The sequence below is a fragment of the Physella acuta genome, unplaced genomic scaffold (assembly GCF_028476545.2).
Source record: "Physella acuta isolate Inbredline_101_S28 unplaced genomic scaffold, ASM2847654v3 ptg002329l, whole genome shotgun sequence".
Taxonomy (NCBI): Eukaryota; Metazoa; Mollusca; class Gastropoda; family Physidae; genus Physella; species Physella acuta.
In genome coordinates this window covers 3,421-29,799 of record NW_026733824.1, presented here as the reverse complement: position 1 = coordinate 29,799, position 26,379 = coordinate 3,421, and the positions used below count along the sequence as shown (strand labels likewise).

Here is a 26,379-nt window from a genome sequence, read left to right as displayed (position 1 = left end):
TTTCTCGAATATTCTAATATAAAATTACGAGGGATGGCAACTCAGGACATAGACAATATTTGTTATCCATTTTTAATTACTTAAACTTTTTATAAGAGAATAGAATCTCGTAAAAAAAAAGAATTGCACACGAAGTGAAAAGTTTCCCTTTTAAACCTAACGGTCTACGGGGCAAGTGAGGTATAGTTGACTTGTTTCTGTGACATCGGCATATGAAGAGATAGTGTGGTCAGCACTATGCCCAGCCGCCTTTACTTTCCTAACAGGAGTTAGGTACCCATCAGAGTTGGGTGAACTCAGGGACGGTCTACTGACTTGAACTCGGATTCGAACTCGAGACTAACGGGCTAACAGTCCAGCTCTCTACCGCTAGACCACTCCGTCCCACACCAAGTGAACGCCTAATAAAATGTGTATAAAAGTGCGGGATATTATTAGTACTTTATAAATTTACATGCGTTTTTTGAGAAATCGGAAATAGCGTAAATTAGTACTTCCGGTCAACGGAAATTACTCAAAATTTGACAGAAGGTAGAGAATTAGATCATTTACTTACGTGTGAAATTTCATGCATCTATCTAAAATAGTACGCAACTTATAGGCTTTTGAAAAAATCAAAGTAGAAAAAGTACCACTTCCGGTTATCGGAAATCGCTCAAAAGTTGACCAGAATCTACGATTTTGATAAAATACTTATATATGAAATTTCATCAACCTAGCTGTAACGGTACTCAAGTTATCGTGTTTACACACAGACATACGGACAGAATTGCAAAGTCCAGTTTTTACGACTCGATAACGCATAAAACGCCAAAACGTTTATATATTTGTATTTATAATTTTTGCCTGATTAAAATAAGCCCTCTATACTCCGGGTGTGATGAAGGACTGAGGAGTAAAACGGTGAAAACTGTCAAAATTTCATGTTATTTTTGTGCACGATTACAATACTTTCTCTATACATCGTATATATGAGAAAGTAAAAATGAAATAATATAATCTATATCTATATATATAATTCTCTTCTTCGAGCCGTTAGAAAACAAGCTGCAAACGCTCTCCCTACCTCCCCACCCCTACATGGTTTTAGTGAGCTGTGTTCACTCTAAATGTTTACAAGCAGAGCCAACGATTTTAAACGTAGGGGGGGGGGGGGGGAGGAGGGGGGGAGGGAAGGAAGGGGGGGGGGTTATGGTCCTTTACGAGCTACTTATAGTGTTTTAAAGAAATATTTTCAGTGTCAGCGTTGGTACTGTCGAATTCACAAATTATGAATTATTGAAAATTAGAAACAACTAAATAGCGGCGTATGTTATGCCGCGGGCCGGCTCGTATATATATAATTCTCCTCTTCGAGTCGTTAGAAAACAAGCTGCAAACGCTCTCCCTACCTCCCCACCCCTACATGGTTTTAGTGAGCTGTGTTCACTCTAAATGTTTACAAGCAGAGCCAACGATTTTAAACGTAGGGGGGGGGGGGGAGGGGGGGGGAAGGAAGGGGGGGGGGTTATGGTCCTTAACGAGCTACTTATAGTGTTTTAAAGAAATATTTTCAGTGTCAGCGTTGGTACTGTCGAATTCACAAATTATGAATTATTGAAAATTAGAAACAACTAAATAGCGGCGTATGTTATGCCACGGGCCGGCTCGTTATTAATAATTGTGCAAAGAGCTGGAGAGCCGCATCTTGCCATCAAAGGAGCCGCATGCAGCTCGCGAGCCGCAGGTTACCGACCCATGTGCTAGCGGATTACTTGGGAACAAGAATTTAAAATGAATAGAACGTTAGCTGCTCGAATACTACCATCATCAACGATAACATATTCATCTAGACTATAAATATATAAATATGAAAGTCGGTTATTATTTGTAGGTATATATTACAATAGAAAATAAATTTTTAAATTAATAAAGTTGGCATTATACGACATTATTTATTATAAAACATATTATACGTTTAAAAATTTAATTGTTTGATTAATTAAACTTTCTTTTTTCGTCAGATTTAGATGCATGTTGTAGCAATAGATTAAATATGCTTTGTCATCTCCCCTTAGTATGTTTTAAACTACTCAAGGCCTATACTAATTCGAAAAGAGAAAAAAAAAACAATATTAAATTACAAACACACGCTTAAAATACAACATTAACACACAAAAAACAATAACAAACCATTGAACAGTCAAAAACAAAATAATTATTTACAATTTATTTTTATTCATTAAAAATCCAACATTTTCTTCCATGTACGCAAAAAAAACCCAGGGGTAGCCAAGGGAGGTAATTTAAAAGGTTCGAGAGTAGTCTCCCATGTTAAGATTTCATGGTACATTAGCTCTTTATCATCTCGTTGTTTTTCTATTCACACAAAATATTGTTACAGCTTCATTCAAATATCGGCGCTGAAACAATGGGCACACAACTAAATCAAATCGCTAAAAAAATACTGTAATTCAAATAATACAAGGGGAGATAATTGTGATATTATTTTAAAAAAACACACTAAGTGTGGAACTATAACTTAAATATTTAAAACATATTTAAAGTTATCGACATCTATAAATGTAATAGCATTTTCGATCATAATATAACAAGGCACACGTATTCAAAGAAAAAAAACACAAAAATATTTGTTATCTGCGTTCATGTATTAAATATTGCACATATATTCTCCGCATCTATGTTCATCTTCATCGTAGATTAGTGCTGGAATACAAACAGATGGTGCTATCATTGTAACCAGTGTATTTCTTTCAGACTTTGTTCTCCGGGGGAGGGGAGGGAAGGGGCTGCACTTGAAACTTTCCGTAGGGCGGAATACATTTTTTGAAGGTGGGAGGGGAGAGTACTGCTAAATTTATATATCTTCTACATACAATTTCTTTAGGGGTGGTGGGTTGGGGGAGGTGGCGGGGTTGTACACTGACCCCCCCCCCCCTCCCCCCTCCCAAGAGATGCCTGAAAGAAACAGTGGTTGTAACATAAGATCTCTCCAATTGTTGCAATTATATTTTATACCAGAAGAGTTTTGTCTTTTATGCAATGAAAACGACAGTAAAAAAAAAACCATTTCAACATTTTGTTTTAGCAACAAAGTTAACATTTATCCTGCAATAACATTGTAGGATAAATCCAATTTTCCACATTATTTGTAAATATTTAAATTAACTTTTACAATGAAGTAACATATATCGACGTATGTTTTACAGTTTAAAATGTTAATATTGACAAGTAGCCTAGTTCAGTTTTGTTATGTGAACACCATGAGTTTAAAATGTTTTGTCAGTGTTGTGTCAATATTGTGTCAATTTTGTGTCAGTGTTGTACCTTGTCAGTGTCGTGTCAGTATCAGTCACTTTTGTGTCAGTGTTCTATACATGGCAACAATAACTCGATGTTAACAAAGGCACAAGGTTCACACACATGCTCACACACACACATACACACGCTCACACACACATGCATACACATACACACACATACATACACAAACATACACACACATACACACACATACGCTCACATACACGTACACACGGTCGCTCTCTCTCTCTCTCTCTCTCTCACACACACACACACACACACACACACACACACACACACACACACACATATATATATATATATATATATATATATATATATATATATATACTGCCTAATATAAAGGCACGCTTGACTTTTAAACTCTGGCTACATATAAGGCACATTTCTCAATCAATCCCTATCTAAATATTTCGTAGCATACTTGCAATTTAAAAAAAAATCGACATATATTCATACATATTATTATATTATGTTGACCACGCTATATCTTCATATGCCGTGGTGAATGAAACAGGTGAACTCTACTTCACCTGCCCCGCGAAAAGGTTACTTTGCCTACTGCATATAGTGCCAGACTGATAATTGTAAACAAGGCAAGATGTAAGTCTACTGCGCACGTGACATCGTACAACCTCTTAAATGTCAAGATTTTTAACAAGATTGTTGTCAAGTACTGAGTACGAGTACCAGTGCAGCTGACTAGTACAGTCCATATGTACTGAGTACTGAGTACTAAGGTTTAGCTTTAGTGTCCAGCTGTACTGAGTACTCAAATTCAGCACTTCAGAGCTATAACAGAATTCTACTTACAGCAGCCTAGTACTCACTAATAGTACATACTAATAGTACATACTAATAGTACATTCCCTGTAGTATTCTGTACAATTACAAGAGTTGTTCAGTATGGAAGTCAAATCAGTTCTTTACCAATGAGTACTGAGGTTCAGTAGTGACTACTTTTATTCACAAATTCTGAGTACTTTAATAAAGCAGTGCAGAGTACTTTTATTCAGAATTCAAAGTACTTTTATTTAGTACTTCTATCAAGCACTTCTGAGTACTTTTATCAAGCACTTCTGAGAAGTTTTAATAAGCACTTCTAAGTACTTTTATCAAGCACTTCTGAGTACTTTTATCAAGCACTTCTGATGAGTGTTTAATAAGCACCCCTGAGTACTTTTATCAAGCACTTCTGAGAAGTTTTTAATAAGCACTTGTGAGTACTTTTATCAAGCACTTCTGAGTATTTTTATCAAGTACTTCTGAGTACTTTTATCAAGCAGTAGGGCATACTGGATACTAGCGTCAAGCACAAGTTAATTATTTATGTGGTCCAGGTGTTGAGTATTGAGGGGGTCAAGCAGTACTGAGTACTAGAAATCATAATAACTATAAAGTACTGAACACAGACATGAACACGCACACGAAGTACTAAACACCATCATGAACACGTTCACTGCCAACGCTAACAAAGTACTATACATTCGCACTACACAATCATGAACAAGTAGGCGTATGCTTCCAATGTTAACAAAGTACTGTACGAAATACAAGCACGAACTAGTACACGAAGTAGTAAATACAATCATGAACAAGTGTACTGCCAACGCTTGCAAAGTACGACAAACACGCACAAACTAGTACACGGAATCCTAAACACAATCATGACCATTGTTATATAAAGTACTACATACAAGCATCAACAAGTGTATAGGGCTGGTAAGTAGGTCACCAACCAGCTCAATAAAACCTGCATGAGTCGTACAACTGGTTGGTGACCTACTTACCAGCCCTATTGCCCACGCTAATCAGAAACGCCTTTAAACTGCTGTGGAGTTTTCTTGAGGATAGAATGTCCAGCCGGTTTTGGCGGTTTTTGCGCCGACTCCGGGCTCAGATGGGTAGTAGGGCTCCTCCTGGAAGCGACCGCCGGGCTCTTCTTAGCAGGGCTCAGCGACAGCGTGGGCGGGGAGGAACTCCCGTCCTCCATTACCGTTTTTAAATTGCTCATCCCTTTCACCAAGCCCGCGGTCGATCTTTTCGATTTAGAATCGTCGTTTTTTTCCGGGTATTGTCTGCGGAGCGGTTCCGGCGAGGATTCGGACGAGTTCGGGGCCGAGCCGTCGTTGCTGAGGTAATCGTCCTCGTCTTCCTCGTCGTCTTGGGAGTTGGCGAGACGCGCCTTGCGGGCCGTGTCGCTCTCCAGCATGACGCTGATCACCGAGAAGTCCCTGGCGTCACACAGGTCCAGCGGCCGCTCCCCGTCGTTGGTTTTGATGTCTTTGCTGGCGCCTTTGCTCAGGAGGTACCTGGGGTTGAAGGTGAAGACAAATGTAGGCAACAGAGAGGAAGAACACTGGGAACATGGAGGAGAGAGATGAAAGAAGAAGTGCAGGCTACTGGCAAGACCTGGCATGAATTGAAGTGGCTCGCCCAAGACAGAGTGGAGTGTCGGAGATTTGTTGGTGCCATATACTCCACAGGGAGTGATGAGGATTAACAACAACAAAAACAACACAAAAGCTTATATAACATGAACACAATTTCACACAACATACACAAACGCTAATGTAGCATGAAAACAATTTTGCGCAAAATACATAACAGCTAATGTTACATGAACACAATTTTACGCACTATACACAAAAGTTATTGTAACATGAACGAAATTTTACGCAACATACACAAAAGCTAATGTAGCATGAACACAATTTTACGCAATATACACACAAAATTTATTGTAACATGAACGAAATTTTACGCAACATACACAAAAGCTAATGTAGCATGAACACAATTTTACGCAACATACACAAAAGCTAATGTAACATGAACACAATTTTACGTAACATACACAAAAGTCAATGTAACATGAACACAATTTTACGCAACATACACAAAAGCTAATGTAACATGAATACAATTTTACGCAATATACACAAAAGCTACATAAAAATTGAAGTATGACCGTATTATATTATTTTTTTACGACGATGAGAGTCGACTGGAGTGGGATGAAGCAAACAGACAAAAAAACACATGATGTCCTTTGCAGTCGATCCCCGAATCTCCAAGGCAGATGCGAAAAAACAACAACAAACGAGCCTATTTCTGGCCATGTGTCACGTAATTTTACCTGGCTATATCCGCCTCGCCGTTTGCGCATGCGGCGTGGAGTGGCGTCCACGTGTCAACGTCCTTCTTGTTGACGTCGGCGCCATGTTGGATTAGAAGTTTGACCGCCGCCAAGTTGCCCTCCAACACGGCGTTGTGTAGTGGAGTAAGACCTGAGGGTGGGGGAGGTGGGGTTGGGGGAGAGAGCAGAATAAAATATATAAATGTTATATCTATAATTGTATAAATTACCAAATACTTTTTCCCCTACTGTAATTAAAATATTTATTTAAGGTTCGAAATCGTATTTCTTAATCTTATAAGCAATAATAATTCACATTCTGGAAGATAGTGTTTTGATATGTAACATAAAAATATTTTAGATACATTTTTTGTAAAAAATTACATAAAAACAAAACATAATAATTTCTTTATAGAGAAACCTGTTTCCTAATTTTTTTCTTTTTACACACTACAATTTCTTCATTTAAACATTATTTTAGATCTTCAAAAAATTAAAATTGATAGGTAAAGTCTCCGTTGAAAAAAATATTAAAGTAATAGTTCACCTGGTCCAATAATGTAATCATTATGCACAAATGATTACAAGTTTAAATTTATACTTATTTGCATATCATTTCAGCGAAAAAAACTTCGTCATTTTCAATTTTAGAGTGACATCCGATAACCGGAAGTGGTACGTTATTCCTTGTTTTTAATATACCGATAATCTTAGTATGTTTTAATTAGGTAGAAGAAATTTCGTACATAGGAATACGATCTTATTCACAGCTTTCTGACAAATTTTACGCTGTTTACCATTTCTCAAAAATATAATATATATATACATTTATTTAACTTGATTTCCCCGTCTATCGTCCGCTAGAGGCCGAAACTTGCAAGTCAAACTTCCGCTCCATTATACACACATTGTTCACGGCCATTTTGTGCGCAATAATTTTTCTTACTCGATTATATTCTATTAAAAAAAGTATTAAAAATAATCTTTAAAAATAAACAACATCTTTAAGTGTCATCCCATTACTGTTACAGAAGCACATACAAACATTTTTAAGGGAGATCACTCCCGCTTTATCTAAAATGTAGAAACGTTTGATAAAATCGCTATATTGTTATAAACATAATCTCAAAGACGCTGGTAAATGAAGTATTCTTTTACCGCAATTTCAAGGTCGTAGGTAATTTTAGCTTTCTCTAACAAAATGTCAAGGTCGCATGTAAGTTAGGTATTCTGTAAAGCAATGTCAAGGTCAAAGGTAATTTTTACGTTTCAGCAACATAAGCTCAAGGTCACCGGTAAAATTTAGTTTTCCGTAGTTTAAGGTCAAGGTAAAATCAAGATCACGGGTAATTTTGGTTTTCTTTCTTTACCCCAATGTCAAGGTCACCGGAAGGAAAAAAATTTCCGTTCATGTGGAGGTTCCTGAGATGGAAGCTGTAATTATACAGCCCGTAATCACCTTGAGAACTGTAATTAGCTTAACCGTAATAACATTATGTGTAATTAAGTTGTGTAATTAAGTTCAGTGTAATTATTTTAAATGTAATTGTACAAGATTGTTAACCGCAAGGAAGCTAAATTCGCTCTAATTACTGCTTGCAGGTTCAAGTGTGTCTGTAGATACAGGTGTGTCTGTAGATACAGGTGTGTCTGTAGATACAGGTGTGTCTGTAGATACAGGTGTGTCTGTAGATACAAGTGTGTCTGTAGGTACAGGTGTGTCTGTAGATACAGGTGTGTGTAGGTACAGGTGTGTCTGTAGATACAGGTGTGTCTGTAGATACAGGTGTCAGGATAGAGGTGTGTCTGTAGATACAGGTGTGTCTGTAGGTACAGGTGTGTCTGTAGATACAGGTGTGTGTAGGTACAGGTGTGTCTGTAGATACAGGTGTGTCTGTAGATATAGGTGTCAGGATATAGGTGTGTCTGTAGATACAGGTGTGTCTGTAGATACAGGTGTCAGGATAGAGGTGTGTCTGTAGATACAGGTGTCTGTAGATACAGGTGTGTCTGTAGATACAGGTGTGTCTGTAGATACAGGTGTGTGTAGGTACAGGTGTGTCTGTAGATACAGGTGTGTCTGTAGATATAGGTGTCAGGATAGAGGTGTGTCTGTAGATACAGGTGTGTCTGTAGATACAGGTGTGTCTGTAGATACAGGTGTGTCTGTAGATACAGGTTGATCTGTAGATACAGGTGTGTCTGTAGATACAGGTGTGTCTAGATACAGGTGTCTGTAGATACAGGTGTGTCTATAGATACAGGTGTCTAGATACAGGTGTGTCTGTAGATACATGTGTGTCTGTAGATACAGGTGTGTCTGTAGATACAGGTTGATCTGTAGATACAGGTGTGTCTGTAGATACAGATGTGTCTGTAGATTCAGGTGTGTATAACGATGTGTGTGTGTGTGTGTGTGTGTGTGATATTAGTGAACGGTACACTTAGCGCGTTTTCAGATGCTTGCTATCCATCCAAGCCATTTAATGCAAAAGGTGAATTATGTCATGCCATTCAAAGATGACATCCCTTCCATAAGTCATACACTCAAGCTATACCTGCAAGCTATACCTGCAAGCTATACCTGCAAGCTATACCTGCAAAGCTATACCTGCAAGCTATACCTACAAGCTATACCTACAAGCTATACCTGCAAGCTATACCTGCAAGCTATACCTACAAGCTATACCTACAAGCTATACCTACAAGCTATACATGCAAGCTATACCTGCAAGGTATACCTGCAAGCTATACCTGCAAGCTATACCTGTAAGCTATACCTGCAAGCTATACCTGTAAGCTATGCCTGCAAGCTATACCTGCAAGATATACCTGCAAGCCAAACCTGTAAGCTGTACCTGTAAGCCATACCTGTAAGCTATACCTGTAAGCTATACCTGCAAGCTATACCTGTAAGCTATACCTGCAAGCTATACCTGCAAGCTATACCTGCAAGCCAAACCTGTAAGCTATACCTGCATGCCATACTTAAAAGACATACATGCGATAGAAGGTCATTGACCTTCGATTACTGGCTCCATATGGGCGACAATTCCGGCAGGTAAGAACAAACCAAGGACAAAGTCAGTGGAACATTCCAGAGAGTCCCAAACTAAATGATGTAACACTTGAGCACATGAGCTATGCACTCCCCTCTACACCCCTACCCCCCCCCCCCCCCCATCTGGTTCCTATCACTAAAGGGACGACACCAGATTGAATATCGGTTACTTTTTGCTTACATGGGTTTTTTTTTCTTTACATTAGTAATTATCGATTACTTATGGCTTACATTTACGGTGCTAATTTTCAGTCACTTCAGTGATATGGTGATGATGGATTATTTATGCCTTATATTTACATTTCGAATTGATCAATTACTTCTAATTTATATTGGTTTTTTTTTCACTTCTTATATTTCCAGTGACAGTTATCGTATTCTTCTTACTTATATTTACATAATTAGCTTATCCATTACTTTCTACTTATATTAATACTTTTTTTCTACAGTTGCATGTCATAATTCTTTAACCGGTATTGGAAATGCTTTTATGGCCGGTTAGGGTTAGGGTTAGTGTTCAGGTAAAGGTTTGGTTGGGTTTTAGAGTATGTTAGAGACGGGTCTATATATATAACAATATGTCAATTTGTTCAAGCGCAGTGTTTTGGGTACGGCTAATCTATCTCTACCAGTTAGACCCACCCCCTCCCATGACTGTGTCTTGTTTAACCTGGTCCAACGACCACCAGCCAGTAACAGGGAACAGCAGCCCTAAGAGCACAGACCCCCCCCCCCCCGCCCCCCATGTTTATTGCTTCTAGCAATTATCGGCAGTGGGAGACTTGGCGTGTTTTTGTAAGCATGGGGGGGGGGGGAATCACTAATTAGCCACCTCTGTTGGTCCGCATTTCGGAGACTGAGGGGGTAGGGGGGCGGAGGAGAGGAGGGGGAGGTATGGTTGAAAGGGTGTGTGGGTATAGGTGTAGTGTGGGTGGTGTGGGTGTAGGTGTAAGTGTAGGTGGTTTGGAGTGTGGGTGGTGTAGGTGTAGGTGGTGTGGAGTGTGGTGTGGTGTGGGTGTAGGTGTAAGTGTAGGTGGTGTGGTGTGGAGTGTGGGTGGTGTGGGTGTAGGTGGTGTGGTGTGGAGTGTGGGTGGTGTGGGTGTAGGTGGTGTGGTGTGGAGTGTGGGTGGTGTGGGTGGGTGGTGTGGGTGTAGGTGCAGGTGGTGTGGGTGTAGGTGGTGTGGTGTGGAGTGTGGGTGGTGTGGGTGTAGGTGGTGTGGTGTGGAGTGTGGGTGGTGTGGGTGTAGGTGGTGTGGTGTGGTGTGGATTGTGGAAGGTGTGGGTGTAGGTGGTGTGGTGTGGAGTATGGGTGGTGTGGGTGTAGGTGGTGTGGTGTGGAGTGTGGGTGGTGTGGGTGTAGGTGCAGGTGGTGTGGAGTGTGGGTGGTGTGGGTGTAGGTGGTGTGGTGTGGAGTGTGGGTGGTGGGGAGTGTGGGTGTAGGTGTAGGTGTAGGTGATGTGGAGTGTGGGTGGTGTGGGTGTAGGTGGTGTGGTGTGGAGTGTGGGTGGTGTGGGTGTAGGTGCAGGTGGTGTGGTGTGGAGTGTGGGTGGTGTGGGTGTAGGTGTAGGTGGTGTGGAGTGTGGGTGGTGTGGGTGTAGGTGCAGGTGGTGTGGAGTGTGGGTGGTGTGGGTGTAGGTGGTGTGGAGTGTGGGTGGTGTGGGTGTAGGTGGTGTGGTGTGGAGTGTGGGTGGTGTGGGTGTAGGTGCAGGTGGTGTGGAGTGTGGGTGGTGTGGGTGTAGGTGTAGGTGGTGTGGTGTGGAGTGTGGGTGGTGTGGGTGTAGGTGTAGGTGGTGTGGAGTGTGGGTGGTGTGGGTGTAGGTGCAGGTGGTGTGGAGTGTGGGTGGTGTGGGTGTAGGTGTAGGTGGTGTGGAGTGTGGGTGGTGTGGGTGTAGGTGTAGGTGGTGTGGTGTGGAGTGTGGGTGGTGTGGGTGTAGGTGGTGTGGTGTGGAGTGTGGGTGGTGTGGGTGTAGGTGGTGTGGAGTGTGGGTGGTGTGGGTGTAGGTGTAGGTGTAGGTGGTGTGGAGTGTGGGTGGTGTGGGTGTAGGTGCAGGTGGTGTGGAGTGTGGGTGGTGTGGGTGTAGGTGTAGGTGGTGTGGTGTGTGGGTGGTGTGGGTGTAGGTGCAGGTGGTGTGGAGTGTGGGTGGTGTGGGTGTAGGTGTAGGTGGTGTGGTGTGGAGTGTGGGTGGTGTGGGTGTAGGTGGTGTGGTGTGGAGTGTGGGTGGTGTGGGTGTAGGTGGTGTGGAGTGTGGGTGGTGTGGGTGTAGGTGGTGTGGTGTGGAGTGTGGGTGGTGTGGGTGTAGGTGCAGGTGGTGTGGAGTGTGGGTGGTGTGGGTGTAGATGTAGGTGGTGTGGTGTGGAGTGTGGGTGGTGTGGGTGTAGGTGGTGTGGTGTGGAGTGTGGGTGGTGTGGGTGGGTGGTGTGGGTGTAGGTGCAGGTGGTGTGGGTGTAGGTGGTGTGGTGTGGAGTGTGGGTGGTGTGGGTGTTGGTGGTGTGGTGTGGTGTGGATTGTGGAAGGTGTGGGTGTAGGTGGTTTGGTGTGGAGTGTGGGTGGTGTGGGTGTAGGTGTAGGTGGTGTGGAGTGTGGGTGGTGTGGGTGTAGGTGTAGGTGGTGTGGTGTGGAGTGTGGGTGGTGTGGGTGTAGGTGGTGTGGTGTGGAGTGTGGGTGGTGTGGGTGTAGGTGGTGTGGAGTGTGGGTGGTGTGGGTGTAGGTGTAGGTGGTGTGGAGTGTGGGTGGTGTGGGTGTAGGTGCAGGTGGTGTGGAGTGTGGGTGGTGTGGGTGTAGGTGTAGGTGGTGTGGTGTGTGGGTGGTGTGGGTGTAGGTGCAGGTGGTGTGGAGTGTGGGTGGTGTGGGTGTAGGTGTAGGTGGTGTGGTGTGGAGTGTGGGTGGTGTGGGTGTAGGTGGTGTGGTGTGGAGTGTGGGTGGTGTGGGTGTAGGTGGTGTGGAGTGTGGGTGGTGTGGGTGTAGGTGGTGTGGTGTGGAGTGTGGGTGGTGTGGGTGTAGGTGCAGGTGGTGTGGAGTGTGGGTGGTGTGGGTGTAGGTGTAGGTGGTGTGGTGTGGAGTGTGGGTGGTGTGGGTGTAGATGGTGTGGTGTGGAGTGTGGGTGGTGTGGGTGCAGGTGGTGTGGAGTGTGGGTGGTGTGGGTGTAGGTGGTGTGGAGTGTGGGTGGTGTGGGTGTAGGTGGTGTGGTGTTGAGTGTGGGTGGTGTGGGTGTAGGTGCAGGTGGTGTGGAGTGTGGGTGGTGTGGGTGTAGGTGTAGGTGGTGTGGAGTGTGGGTGGTGTGGGTGTAGGTGTAGGTGGTGTGGAGTGTGGGTGGTGTGGGTGTAGGTGTAGGTGGTGTGGAGTGTGGGTGGTGTGGGTGTAGGTGGTATGGAGTGGAGTGTGGGATGTGGGTGGTGTGGGTGTAGGTGTAGGTGTAGGTGTAGGCGGTGTGGAGTGTGGGTGGTGTGGGTGGTGTGGGTGTAGGTGTAGGTGGTGTGGAATGTGGGTGGTGTGGGTGTAGGTGGTGTGGTGTGGTGTGGGTGTAGGTGGTGTGGTGTGGGTGTAGGTGGTGTGGAATGTGGGTGGTGTGGGTGTAGGTGGTGTGGTGTGGTGTGGAGTGTGGGTGGTGTGGGTGTAGGTGGTGTGGTGTGGGTGTAGGTGGTGTGGAGTGTGGGTGGTGTGGGTGTAGGTGGTGTGGAGTGTGGGTGGGTGGGTGAAGGTGGTATGGAGTGGAGTGTGGGATGTGGGTGGTGTGGACATTTCAAAATTTCAAGTGCCACCCGGAGCGGAATAACTGAAAAAAAACAACAACTCCTATGAACTTTTATCATATCATCCCAACTGTATTGACACTCCAATATCACACCTTTCATTTTTTTTCTAGTATCGCTGCGCTAATCTAAACCCTTACTCTACTCCACCTAACCCTAATTCTGAACCTAACCCCAGCAGCTTTACCGGAATCACACAAGCACCGAATCGCTTCCCCCATTACGAAGAGTCAACACAAACCAGAGTTGCGCCACTTTAATATGGAGATCATACCAGCGTTAGTTTATTCCTGTCTACTCCAAGACGAATGCTCTCCCCTTGATTGTTGACATTTTTTGAGGGTTTATTTTTCTGGCTCTAGACAAATAACAAACGCGGATGAATCTGCCGGTACTCTTTGAAGAAAAAAAAACGTATGCGTAACTAACCAGCTTTTTTAAAAAAAACGTGGATTCTAGCCAAATTGTTAGGATATTGCCAGTTAGGATTTTGGTTACTGAAGTAGAAATGTAGATACAATTACAATGCGCGAAGAACGAAAAAAAAAACAAAAAACGTGAGAGCTAACATATTTTATAATTAAAAAAAAAAGTCGAAAAAAAAATTCAGCGATAGGGGGGGGGGGGGGTCATCCATAAATTACGTCACGCTTTTTTGACGATTTTTACCTTCCCCTCCCCTCTGCCACACATCGTCACTGAAAAGCCAGACCCCCCACCCCTCCTAAAATAAAGTCGCACCTCGGCCTACACCCCCCTCCCCCTCATAAATGCAGTTGAATTTTTCTTAACATACGATATTTTGAATGAACTCTGTCGAAACAGAGTATTTTAATCAATTCTTATTGATTTATTAAAACAGTTATCTAAAACGCGAAATAACGACTAAAAGTCGTTTTCTTACCATCAACCCCCCTCTCCCCCTCATCACACACCGTCACAAAATTACGGACCCCCCTCCCCCCTTACAAGTGTGACGTCATTTATGGACGACCCCCTAACCGGAGATATAAAAAATTGTGGACGGAACTGCGGTAAAACGCAACGGATGATTTCAACGCGGCTCTTTGCCTAACTACACGGGAGAGAATATGTTGATTCTTTGTGTCGGCTCATTTGATTTATGGCTAACACTTAAATTCCTTTTTTTAAAGCTTTAAAAAAAATCCGCCAAAAAAAGTTTATGCGAAATGTAGGGTAATAAAAGTTTGGAGTTATCTACCTTCGTATACCAGGCAACTTTCAAACTAATCGATGACGTAACCACGGCTTTATAAAAAGATCGACAGCTAACCTTTTGAGTCTATGGATAGAGTTCATGACTCACAGCACACGTAGGGGGTTGGAGGGTAGGCAACAGTTGGATACAAGTGCTGTGATCACGTGGATTTTAGGGGGGGGGAGGTATTAAGGCAGGTAGGCAGTTGGTGTGCTTATGTTTTTGGGTGGGGGGGGGGGGGGCATACCAAGGCTGGTAGGAAGTTTGTATGCTTATGTTTTTGGACACCGGTGATTTCTGTCGACTTTTTCTTCAGTTAACCTTCACTTCAGCGAGAATATTTCAACTACATTTTTGCAGAGGCGTAGCGAGGGGGGGGGGGGGGTGGCGGGGGGACGACATATGTCCCCGGGCGCCGACCTTAGGGGGCGCCAAATTGAAAGTTTGAGGGGGGGGGGGGTGCAAATGAAAAGTTCGAGGGGGGGGGTGCAAATCGAAAGTTTTGTCCCCGGGCGCCGGGAGGGGTCGCTACGCCTCTGCATTTTTGTGTACGCAAATCTTTAATATTAAACATTTGGCTAAATATTTTATAGGGACTAAACTTTCAGATTTTATAAAGTAATATTTCACAATGGCTTTCAGTTAAAATATTTTTTTTTCATTCACATTCCACTTCTTATAGCCCGCTTGGCTGTTGTCATACACCCTTGTTATATGGCCAAAAATATGTACATGTATGTGAAAAGATTACAGAAGCTGTCATACACCCTTGTTATATGGCCATAATATGTACATGTACTTGAGAAGATTACAGAAGCTATCATACACCCTTGTTATATGGTCACATGTACACGTATGTCACGATGTCAAAGAAATTCTAAAAAAAAAAACAGTTTGGTGAAACGTAAAAACAAACACATCAAATAAACTCGCATTTCAAATTTTTAATCAATTTCCATTTCCTTTTGTTCGTCTTTATTTCCTTATTTCCAGTTTTTTTTTTGCCAACCCGTCGAGAGACAACCCACAAACCAACCCCTAGATGACCTACACCTAAACATTCACCCCACTGAACTACTTCTTCACTTTTGTGAAGTTCTCCATTCCCGACTAGAGGCAACTAATCCATTACTTTAATATCATTCACAAACCAAGGTGAAGTTTGATATAAAATTCTCTACATTTCCGTGTTAACTAAATGCTTAGGACGCTTGATTCCTTTCATCTCTTCGCTTAACCATCGATGGTATACATTTTAGGGTCCATGTTATTGACATGTTTAGAACCATTAATGGTCCCTAATTATTGGTTCTTATTAACAAAATGTTAGAACCTCTGGCCATTTAATTTCAAGATTTACCTACCAGAGATATACAGGCCCCGTGTTAACAAAATATTTAGAACCTATGGCCATTTAGTTTGTAGGTTTACCTATCAGTGACATACAGGCCCTATCTTAACTAAATGTTTAGAACCACTGGCCATTTACTTTGTAGGTTTACCTATCAGTGAAATAGCCTACAGGCTCTATATAAACAAAATATTTAGAACCCCTGGCCATTTAATTCCTAGCTTTACCTACCAGTGATATAGACCCCATGTTAACACAATGTTTAGAATCCCTGGCCATTTAGTTTCAGTGCTATACAGGCCCCATATTAACTAAATACTTAGAACCCCTGGTCTTTAATTTCTTGGTTTACCTAACTACGATATACAGGCCCCATGTTAACTAAATACTTAGAACCCCTGGCCATTTAATTCATTGGTTTACCTAACTACGATATACAGGCCCCATGTAAACTAAATATTTAGAACCACTGGCCATTTAATTCCTTGGTTTACCTAACTGTGATATACAGGCCCCATGTTAACTAAATGTTAGAACCCCTAGCCATTTAATTCCTTGGTTTACCTAACTACGATATACATGCCCCATGTTAACTAAATGTTAGAACCCCTGGCCATTTAATTCCTTGGTTTACCTAACTGTGATATACAGGCCCCATGTTAACTAAATGTTAGAACCCCTAGCCATTTAATTCCTTGGTTTACCTAACTATGATATACAGGCCCCATCTTAACCAAATATTTAGAACCACTGGCCATTCAATTAATAGCTTTACCTACCAGTGATATACAGACCCCATGTTAACACAATGTTTAGAATCCCTGGCCATTTAGTTTCAGTGCTATACAGGCCCCATGTTAACTAAATATTTAGAACCCCTGGCCATTTAGTTTCTTGGTTCACCTACCAGAGATAAACACAAACGACGTCAACATTGTGCGGGTCACACTGACCTGTCAAGCCGCTGACTGCTGACAAGTCACGTGATCCCAATTTGACAGGCGCGTGAGAAACAAATTTAAACAGATGACGTCATAAATCAACCGTCGCCATGTCCAGAGCTAAGTCGGGTTTTTTTTTTTTCTTGTTTTTTTTTTAAATTATATTTTTCTTATCAATTTAATGCGGTGGTTCTTAACCTGGGTTCTATCTTACCCCAATTGTTCGATTAGTCAGTTTCAGAGGGTTTGCGGAGGTCAAGACACATGTTTCACGATCGGATTTTGTCAGTGCGGGCGATAGAACTATTTAGAAGGGTTCGGTGAATGCGCAATCGGAATTGGTGGGGGTTCGGTACCACAATAAAAAGGTTAAGAACCAATGTCTTTGAACTTAAAGATGTGTCTTATTTAACCCCTTCATACCTAAAACACAGAACGTCATTTTAATATTTGAAAGGCTTGGAAGAATAAAATATTTAGTATTTTTACAAAGTGCAAACAAATATTAGGACATTTTTAACACAAATACAATAATTTCAGATGAAAATGAACATTTTTAGACGTACTCTTTTACAACAAAGTATTGCTAAATTATAAAATGAAAATAAATAAATGTGTGACCGTTCTTAACTAAAATTCGATCAATAAATTTACCTTAACACCGCGTTTACACGGGACGGAGTGGTCTAGTGGTAGAGAGCTGGACTCGAGTTTGAATCCGGGTTCAAGTCAGTAGACCGTCCCTGAGTCCACCCAACTCTGATGGGTACCTAACTCACGTTAGGGAGAGTAAAGACGGCTGGGCATAGTGCTGACCACACTATCTCTTCATATGCCGAGTTCACAGAAACAAGTGAACTCTACTTCACTTGCCCCATAGACCGTGAGGTTTGAAAGGGAAACTTTACTTACTACCGCGTTTACACTTGCGACGTGTATACTATTCATGTCTAGAAAAAAAACCACAATAAGGGAGTAGGCTCCCTTATATGTGTTCTGATAAAATTAACTTATGGCCAAGTTTTATTTCCTAGACATGTATAGCATACATGTCGCAAGAGTAAACGCGGTGTAGGTGTAAGTACAATTTCACCTGAGCTCGCCATAAAAAACAAGACATATCTATAACCTTTTCAAGACCCACAGAAAACATGCAATCGTCTTTCAAAATATAGGGCCGCAATGGACACTCTCCTTCTAAATAATATTACATACATACCATTATAGAGAACGTACTCTATCGAAAAGCAAAAAATCACCACATAATAATCTCATTTAAATAAAGTACACTTTCAAAACAATGGACACTTCTAATCATACACGAAGGCCCCTAGTAAACACCCCTTAACGACCCTAGTTAACACCCTCAACAACACTCAACGCCCCTAGTAAACACCCCTCAACGCCCCTAGTTAACACCCTTCCACACCCCTAGTAAACACCTCTCCACACCCCTAGAAAGCACCCATTAACAACCCTTATTAGCACCATTCAACACCCCTAGTAAACACCCCTCAACACTCCTAGTAAACACCCCTCAACACCCCTAGTAAACACCCCTCAACACCCCTAGTAAACACCCCTCAACACCCCTAGTAAACACCCCTCAACACCCCTAGTAAACACCCCTCAACACCCCTAGTAAACACCCCTCAACACCCCTAGTAAACACCCCTCAACACCCCTAGTAAACACCCCCTGTACACCTGGTCCAGCCTGCACTGCTTAAGAACACCTGACCATCTAGAACAGGGTTAATCCACCGCGTCCTCTTGTTTCCATAGCAACATCCGGTTCCAACGGACTCTTTTTACCCCGTTCTACCTGGCAGCCAGACCGGCGCCTGGTCTAGTCTGGGATCATCAGGATGTGGGTTCGGATCCCACCGCGGTGGTCATTTAAGCAGTGGCGTCACTAGGTCGGATAACACAGGGTGTGGCACCCCCCTCCTCCAACGTCCAAACTTATCATATACTAAAACTATTTGTAAATGTATGCACCCCCCCCCCAACCCCATATTTTATCACCCTGTGTCTAATGATGTATACGACTCTAATAAGTTATTAAACTGGAATGAAAAGATAAAGAATCAGCCATATTTCGTTTTGGTGTAACTCCCCCCCCCCCCACCCCCTAAATGGAGCCATCTGATACGGCCTCCCTAACCCCCCCCCCCCCCCCCCTCTAAGCCAGGACAGTGGCCAGTATCTTGTGGCTATGAATCCTTTGGTTTAAACGTCGACATGGCATATTCGAGTATTAGCTAGTATCGCTACCTTAATTATATAACTACTTCCAGAGGCTCATCAAAATCTTTTAACTTAACCCTAATCCTGACCTTATCCCAAAAAACGAACCCTAACCTTTATTCAAACGCCGACCTTACTGCGATACTGGTAAAAGAAAAATTCAAAACGATACTAGACTGGTTTTTTTTTTACGAGTACCAATGTAAAATTACACTGTTGATTTGTTTTAAAATGTAAACTAGATCACGATTACAGCGAGATCAAGCGAAATTTTTTACAAACAGGTTTTATGGCTCCGATGAGTGTGTGTGTGTGTGGGGGGGGGACAATTCTACAGAATACCACCTGGCCTTTCCTCCCGCTTTGATCATTACGTCACTCATTACGTCACTCCCCGTACCGCAACTTTACGATTGTTAGCCGCAAAAGTAAATAAATGGATACCTTGATTTAGCAGACGGGAGCCGCAGAGCCGCGGCCAAACGCGAAGCATTCAAACCTATTACACGAGACGGTAGGATATTTGCCAGGTGGGGGTTTAATTTGACTTGGCACCGGTTCGACTGTAGTGGGGTTATATTTGGATGGCGAGTGGTGGGTTGCTGTGTCTTGTGTGTTGTGGTGATGGCGCAGGTAGCTGGACGGTCAGGTGTAATTACTGCAGGCAGGTGGTTGGTGAGGCAGGTTGTTGGTGAGGCAGGTAGTTGGACAGGCAGGTAGTTGGACAGGCAGGTAGTTGGACAGGCAGGTAGTTGGACAGGCAGGTAGTTGGACAGGCAGGTAGTTGGACAGGCAGGTAGTTGGAGAGGCAAGTAGTTGGACAGGCAGGTAGTTGGACAGGCAGTTAGTTAAACAGCCAAGTAGTTGGGAAAATAGGTAGTTGGACAGGTAGGTAGTTGGGGAATTAGGTAGTTGGACAGGTAGGTAGTTGGACAGGCAGGTAGTTGGACAGGCAGGTAGTTGGACAGGCAGGTAGTTGAGGAATTAGGTAGTTGGACAGCCAGATAGTTGGACAGGCAGATAGTTGGACAGGCAGGTAGTTGGGGAATTGGGTAGTTGGACAGGCAGATAGTTGGACAGGCAGGTAGTTGGGGAATTAGGTAGTTGGACAGCCAGATAGTTGGACAGGCAGATAGTTGGACAGGCAGGTAGTTGGGGAATTAGGTAGTTGGACAGCCAGATAGTTGGACAGGCAGATAGTTGGATAGGCAGGTAGTTGGACAGGCAGGTAGTTGGGGAATTAGGTAGTTTGACAGGTAGGTAGTTGGGCAGGTAGGTAGTCGGACAGGGAGGTAGTTGGAATGGCAGGTAGTTGGACAGGCAGGTAGTTGGACAGGCAGGTGGTTGGAGAGGAAGGTAGTTGGAATGTCAGGTAGTAGGACAGACAGGTAGTTGGACAGCCAGGTAGTTGGAGAGGCAGGTAGTTAGCTAGGTAGGTATTTTAGGAATCAGGTAATCGGGCAGACAGGCAGGTAGTTGGGGAATCAAGTACAAAATCCACCCCTTAATGTCCGTAGCTCGGTTCAAAAACATCCGCCATACAGAACACAACACCCCTTTCTCCACCCCGGCAACGTTTTTCAACACATTAACACAATTTACTCTGATCAACCGCACTCTTAGAAAACCCCTCAAAACGCCCATGTTTTCTATATTTGCCATGGAATCAAAGCCTAATTCTTGCCAGACAAATCTCTAAGCCTCACTACAGGGGTAATTTTTTTTTTTAAACTCCACACTACAAAACAGGGGAGAGCAATATTAAGTCTTAAGAAGCACCCAGCTAACAGGAAGTTGGGCGTTTACTCACAAGGAACAGATAACTCTTGTCTCAAAGAGATTTGAGCTGCAGAAGGGAGATAACCCATACACAGTGTATACCGTAAAGAGGGGATAATTCTCGGACAGGGTGTAGTATTGTTCTGGAACGCGTCCATGTCGATAGCTGGGGTGTTTTAAAGTGTCAGTTACGGTACATTTGCGCACCGCTTCCGGTGCGAAAACCTAAAAATAGACCATATTTTCAAGGACAAAATGTTTATTTATTTATTTTTATTTTAATGTCGGCTTTTTTTTAAAGTTACTGAAGTTTCAAAACTTGTTAAGTGATTAGTTGTCCACCAGTTGCGATATATAGTAAACCTATGTAATAGAGCAAATATTTATGGTATCTGTAATACCATAACCTAAGGGGTCGTCCATAAATGACGTCACGCTTTTTTGACGATTTTTACCTCCCCCCCTCCCCTCCGTCACACATCGTCACAAAAAGCCAACCCCCCCCCTAAAATGACGTCACACTTCAGACTACAACCCCGTCAAAATTGCAATTGAATTTTTTTTTAAACATTACTATTTTTCTAAAATCTTGTCTGAACTCTGTCAAAATAGAGTATTTTAATCAATTCCTATTACAATTTATTAAAACAGTTTTCTTAAACGCGAAATAACGTCTAAAATTGGTTTTCTAACATTGCTTTTTATAATGCAAAAGTGTGACGTCGCACTATCTGGACCCCCCCCCCCCCCCCCTCCCCCTCATCATACACCGTCACAAAATTACGGACACCCCCCCCCCTCCCCTCTACGAGTGTGACGTCATTTATGGACGACCCCTAACCCGAACCGTACCGAAAACCTGACGCAAACACCAACACAAAAAAAAAACCTTGCCCACCTTCACCCTTAACCCAAGCTCCTTCTTTTAACATCTCCCACTTCATCGAAAATTATTTAATACGCCATAACACAGCAACTAACAACCATACCACAAATAACTTAACGAATAGCCCAACATCTCAAAATTCAAGTACACCCTCGTATCTTAATACAACAATAGAGCACATCAGAACTAATAAATCTTCACCAGATAATGTCAATCAAAAGTGATTACAATTCCGATAGTAAACTCCGGTCTCTTCAAATTGTGACACATGCCTTATGGACATGCGCTTAATTCAACCAATCGTATAACGCCACGGGCGAATTGTTTTTTCAAACCAACTTTCGACGGTAACCTTTTGACCCTAATGACCTTATAAAACTGTTAGTAACCTAATGTTCACCTTGTTTGTTCATAGGCCTACTGTCGTGTGTTAAGTATATAAATTCATCAACCTAAAATAGCTACACGTAAGTCAGTAGCTTCAAAAGCCGGGTGGGGGGGGGGGGGGGGGGGGGGTTGGAGAAGGGGGGAGCGAGGGGTGCGGACTGCACTTGGTAATACCATCTAAGGGGGTGACACCAAAAACACAAATTTGTTAATTTTAATGAGAATGTCTTTCTTATCCGTTGATTAACTTTAGCATGTTATATATATACGCTGGATAGGCCTAGCGGTAAAGAGCTAGACTGCTAACCATGAAGTCTCGGGTTCAAATCCGGGTTCAAGGTCAGTCCACCCAGCTCTGATGGGTACCTAACCCACACTATCCTTTCATATGCCGAGGTCACAAAAACAGGTGAGCTCTACTTCACCTGCCCCGTGGGTCGGCAGGTTCGAAAAGAAACTTTACCCCGTTATTTGCATTTGTTATCACGGTTGCTGTTTTTTTTTTTTTTTTTTGCTTAATTTAGATATTATTCTAAACACTAGGTGAAAATATTTTAGAGCAAAAATTTTCGAATTAACGCCTCCAAAAACTTTTTAAAAAAAACCGGAATCTCCTGAAAGCCGGAGTTTTAATAAGAAAATTTCTTTTCTTTAAGATTTCTATATACAAGATTTTGAACTGAAGGGTAAACTGATGAGTTGATCCTCTACGTGATAGGACGCAATCTGTGAAAACAAATCATCCGAACGTGGCTTTTATTATGACGTTTGTTTTCTCTATGTTTAAAAATAAAGTAAAATATCCCCGGGCTTACAATAAAAATAAAAATGTTGCTGCTTTAAGTTTTGAGAAAGTTGCATTCAACGAAGTTTTACAAATGTAACTTGATGCTTTTAAAAACTTGAGGAAGGCGTATTCGAGTATATTTGCTGATTTTTCTACCCTTGTCATAACCCCATAGGCGTCGCAAAGTGGGGGGGGGGGTGTGCGAACCTAAATGGGGGAAAAGCATATATATATATATATATATATATATATATATATATATATATATATATATATATATATATATATATATATATATATATATATATATATATATGCTTTTCCCTAGTTTAATTTATAATTAATTAGAGTTAAAAAAGTAGTTTAAGTACAAATTGACGACCCCGACAAGTAGGGGGGGGGCGACACCATGACGTAAACCTGCTAACTATAGATAAAACAATGCTACAACATCCAGCTGTATTAATAACCGACTACGGATAAACATCGTTATTATTAACTTTGACCACTTTAAAGCTATCACCCGAGGGGGGGGGGGTGTGACACCAACTGCTAAATGCATAGAGTAGATACAAGTTGAGTTGACAATTTTCAATAACAAATAAGTCAGTCAACGACCTGGGTGGGGTGACACCATAAGTGCTGCACAGGGTGACACCCCTCCTAGTGACGCCACTGTCCAACCCGAAGATTGACTATATCCGTGGATATAGTCAGTGTTTCTTCCAGGCATCTCTTCGGGGTTGGGGGGGTCTCAGCACTCTCCCCCCCCCCCCCCCCCCCTTAAGAAAGTCTACCACCCCCTTCACCCCTGAACGAAATGGAACTTATATAGAAAACAAATACTTTTACCAGCGTCTGCCCCCCCCCCCCCCCCCTCAGGAGAAAAAAGTCTGGAAGAAACACTGGATATAGTATATCTCGCTGCCTTAATTATAAGATTCAAAATTGACAGACTAAATTAAATGCTGCAATATTTCATTATGACTAATTATTCAGAAGATAATTGCAATTGCTATGATTTAGTTAATTTTCCGCCACTTCCCCATCCACCCCCCCCCCCCCCCTTATATTGTTCGGGTGACGGGTTCCCATGGTTACCGACCTGCCGGGATTTTAAAAAAAACAACCCAAAAAGGACATACAATCTACATCCAGTACAATACTGTTGCGATCGGGAAATCCCGACGGAGTCTTGTTTTTATCGGGAAATCCCCATAGTTGCATCGGGAAATCCCAGTACAATCCGGTGCGTACTCACCGCTCGTGTCTAGTCCATTGATATCCAGCTGCACGCTGGCGCGCCTGAGCATGGAGTGGCAGGCCTTGATGTCGTTGACTTTGATGTTGTCCAGGAAGACGAGCTCGTCTGGGAACCTCACCCTCGGCTTCCTCTTCTCTTGTTTGGCGAGCAGGCTAGCGCGTCGACTCATTCTGATCCTGGGCGACTAGCCGTCTCTCATTCAAAAAAAAATATGTTTTATTTTTATTTTCTGTATCCCAGCGAATAAAACAACCACAACAAAAAAAAAATATCCTGTTAACGAATTCAAAAGGCAAGTCTACTTTCGATATATTATTATTTCTTTTTTTTTTTCTCTCTCTCTCTTTTTTAAAATTAATCTTCCTCTGTTATTAACTCCCTTGAATTTGTGAACCCCCGCATCTCTAGTTCATGAATTCAAAAGAAATCTGCAAATAAAAAAAATATGTCAATTAGTTTGTGAAATGGAAAGTCTCTTAAAAAAACCCAGGTAAAAACAGCTTTATTTTCTTTTCTTTTTTCTCTTTCTTTTTTTTAAACAGATGGATTGCAGTTCTCCCCCCTTACACTCTACATCAAACCACCAAATTTCACGGTTCATGGGCGGATTAGAAGAACAGCGGTAAACACGCAGATCGCGGGGTGAAAAAAAAATAAATGATTTAAATTTAACTAGCAAGTAACCCGTCGATAGCTGGTACAGAACATCAAATGTAGCAGCTTTTAAAATGCCTATATCAAACATTTAATTTTAAATTAGTATATGTATATATATATATATATATATATATATATATATATATATATATATATATATATATATATATATATATATATATATATATATATATATATATATATATATATATATATATTATTGGTTCCATGACAAATGATCTCAGGAAAAAAATATCTCAGGACTAATGATTACAAGGACAAAAGGTAGCAGGACAAAATATATCAGGACAAACGATTTCAGATACAAGATCTTAGACAAAACATCTCAGGGTAAATATTTTGGATTATTTTAGTCGATTTCATCATTTTAAAAATTATTGTCGAATGGAATTTATTTGGTTTTTACCATTAAAAAGTATGAGATATACTGAATGAATGAGTTAAACTTAATTTTTAAAGTAGCATTATATATATATATATATATATATATATATATATATATATATATATATATATATATATATATATATATCGATCCTCACTAATCTAACTGTGTCATCATATACTGACATATACGTGATAAAAAAATGGCTTAGTATAACAATATGTGCGTCTAATAAGGGAATAAGGGTAACTCCACGTTGGTATTCTTGATTCAAAGATTAAATCGAAGAGAAAAATCTTTATGAAAATAACTTGCTACACTTCTACAATACAGTCTATTGTTCTGTTTGACCTTAGATCTGTCTAGGAGGTAGAACAACAGTCAGCATAGACCGACTTCAGACTGACACAGCCAACATACCTCAACTGTTACGATACATATCGGCAAAACCGAATTCCAGAGAGTGATTATAAAATTTGTGTTAAGCGCTGAATCAGAACATGAAAGGACGTTATCTCCAAGGCTAGACCAAGGGCGAACCACCCCAGTATCTAATACGAAAACACTTACCCCCCTTTGATTTTTTATCGCCTCTATCTTAAAGGACAATCGCCATTGATTAATTGAGCCATTAATGTCCTGCACTATAGAATGTGTGTGTATTGTCATAGTTTTGGGGGGGGGGGGAACCCAAGTGTACGTATTTGAACCTTAGCGTTGCTATGGAAACGTGTGTACTAAAGGACAGTAAATTAGTCGTACTATTTAGTTCACGTGTACGAGGCAGCTAATCTCCATAGCAACACGTCTCTTAAAAACTCGAAGCTCACATTCCTCTGTCAGTTTAGGTTGTGGCAATATACGTTTTATCGTCCTTGGCGTTACCACGGGGGGGGGGGGGGGGAAGGGGGGAAGCCGCCAAGAGCTCAAGGTTTTTGTATTTAACATATATAGATGAGGAGATGTCTAAGAAAAAAGTCACAGAAAAAAAATCATTGGGAAAAGAATCTCCATTTTTAAATGGTTTACCCCGAACTTCCACGACTGTGTCCATATGACTTGTTTATCTTACACCACAGGGTGAGAGCAGGGGACGGTGTGGTTGAGTGGTAGGGCTTACGACTGCTAACCAGAAAGTGTTGAGTTCTGATCCCGGGGTTCAAATCAGTACAACGTCCC

The 26,379-nt window shown here is 41.9% G+C and overlaps 1 protein-coding gene across 1 annotated transcript; it reads right to left on the bottom strand.

Annotated features, from left to right (window-relative positions):
- Positions 1-3,645: 3,645 nt before the first annotated feature.
- Positions 3,646-24,565, bottom strand: LOC131932951 (protein phosphatase 1 regulatory subunit 12C; the record flags this gene model as incomplete). Its single annotated transcript, XM_059289839.1, is given in 3 exon segments — positions 3,646-5,636; positions 6,464-6,614; positions 24,135-24,565. Coding segments are annotated over 3 exon segments (828 nt in total). The 3' UTR covers positions 3,646-5,131.
- Positions 24,566-26,379: the final 1,814 nt, after the last annotated feature.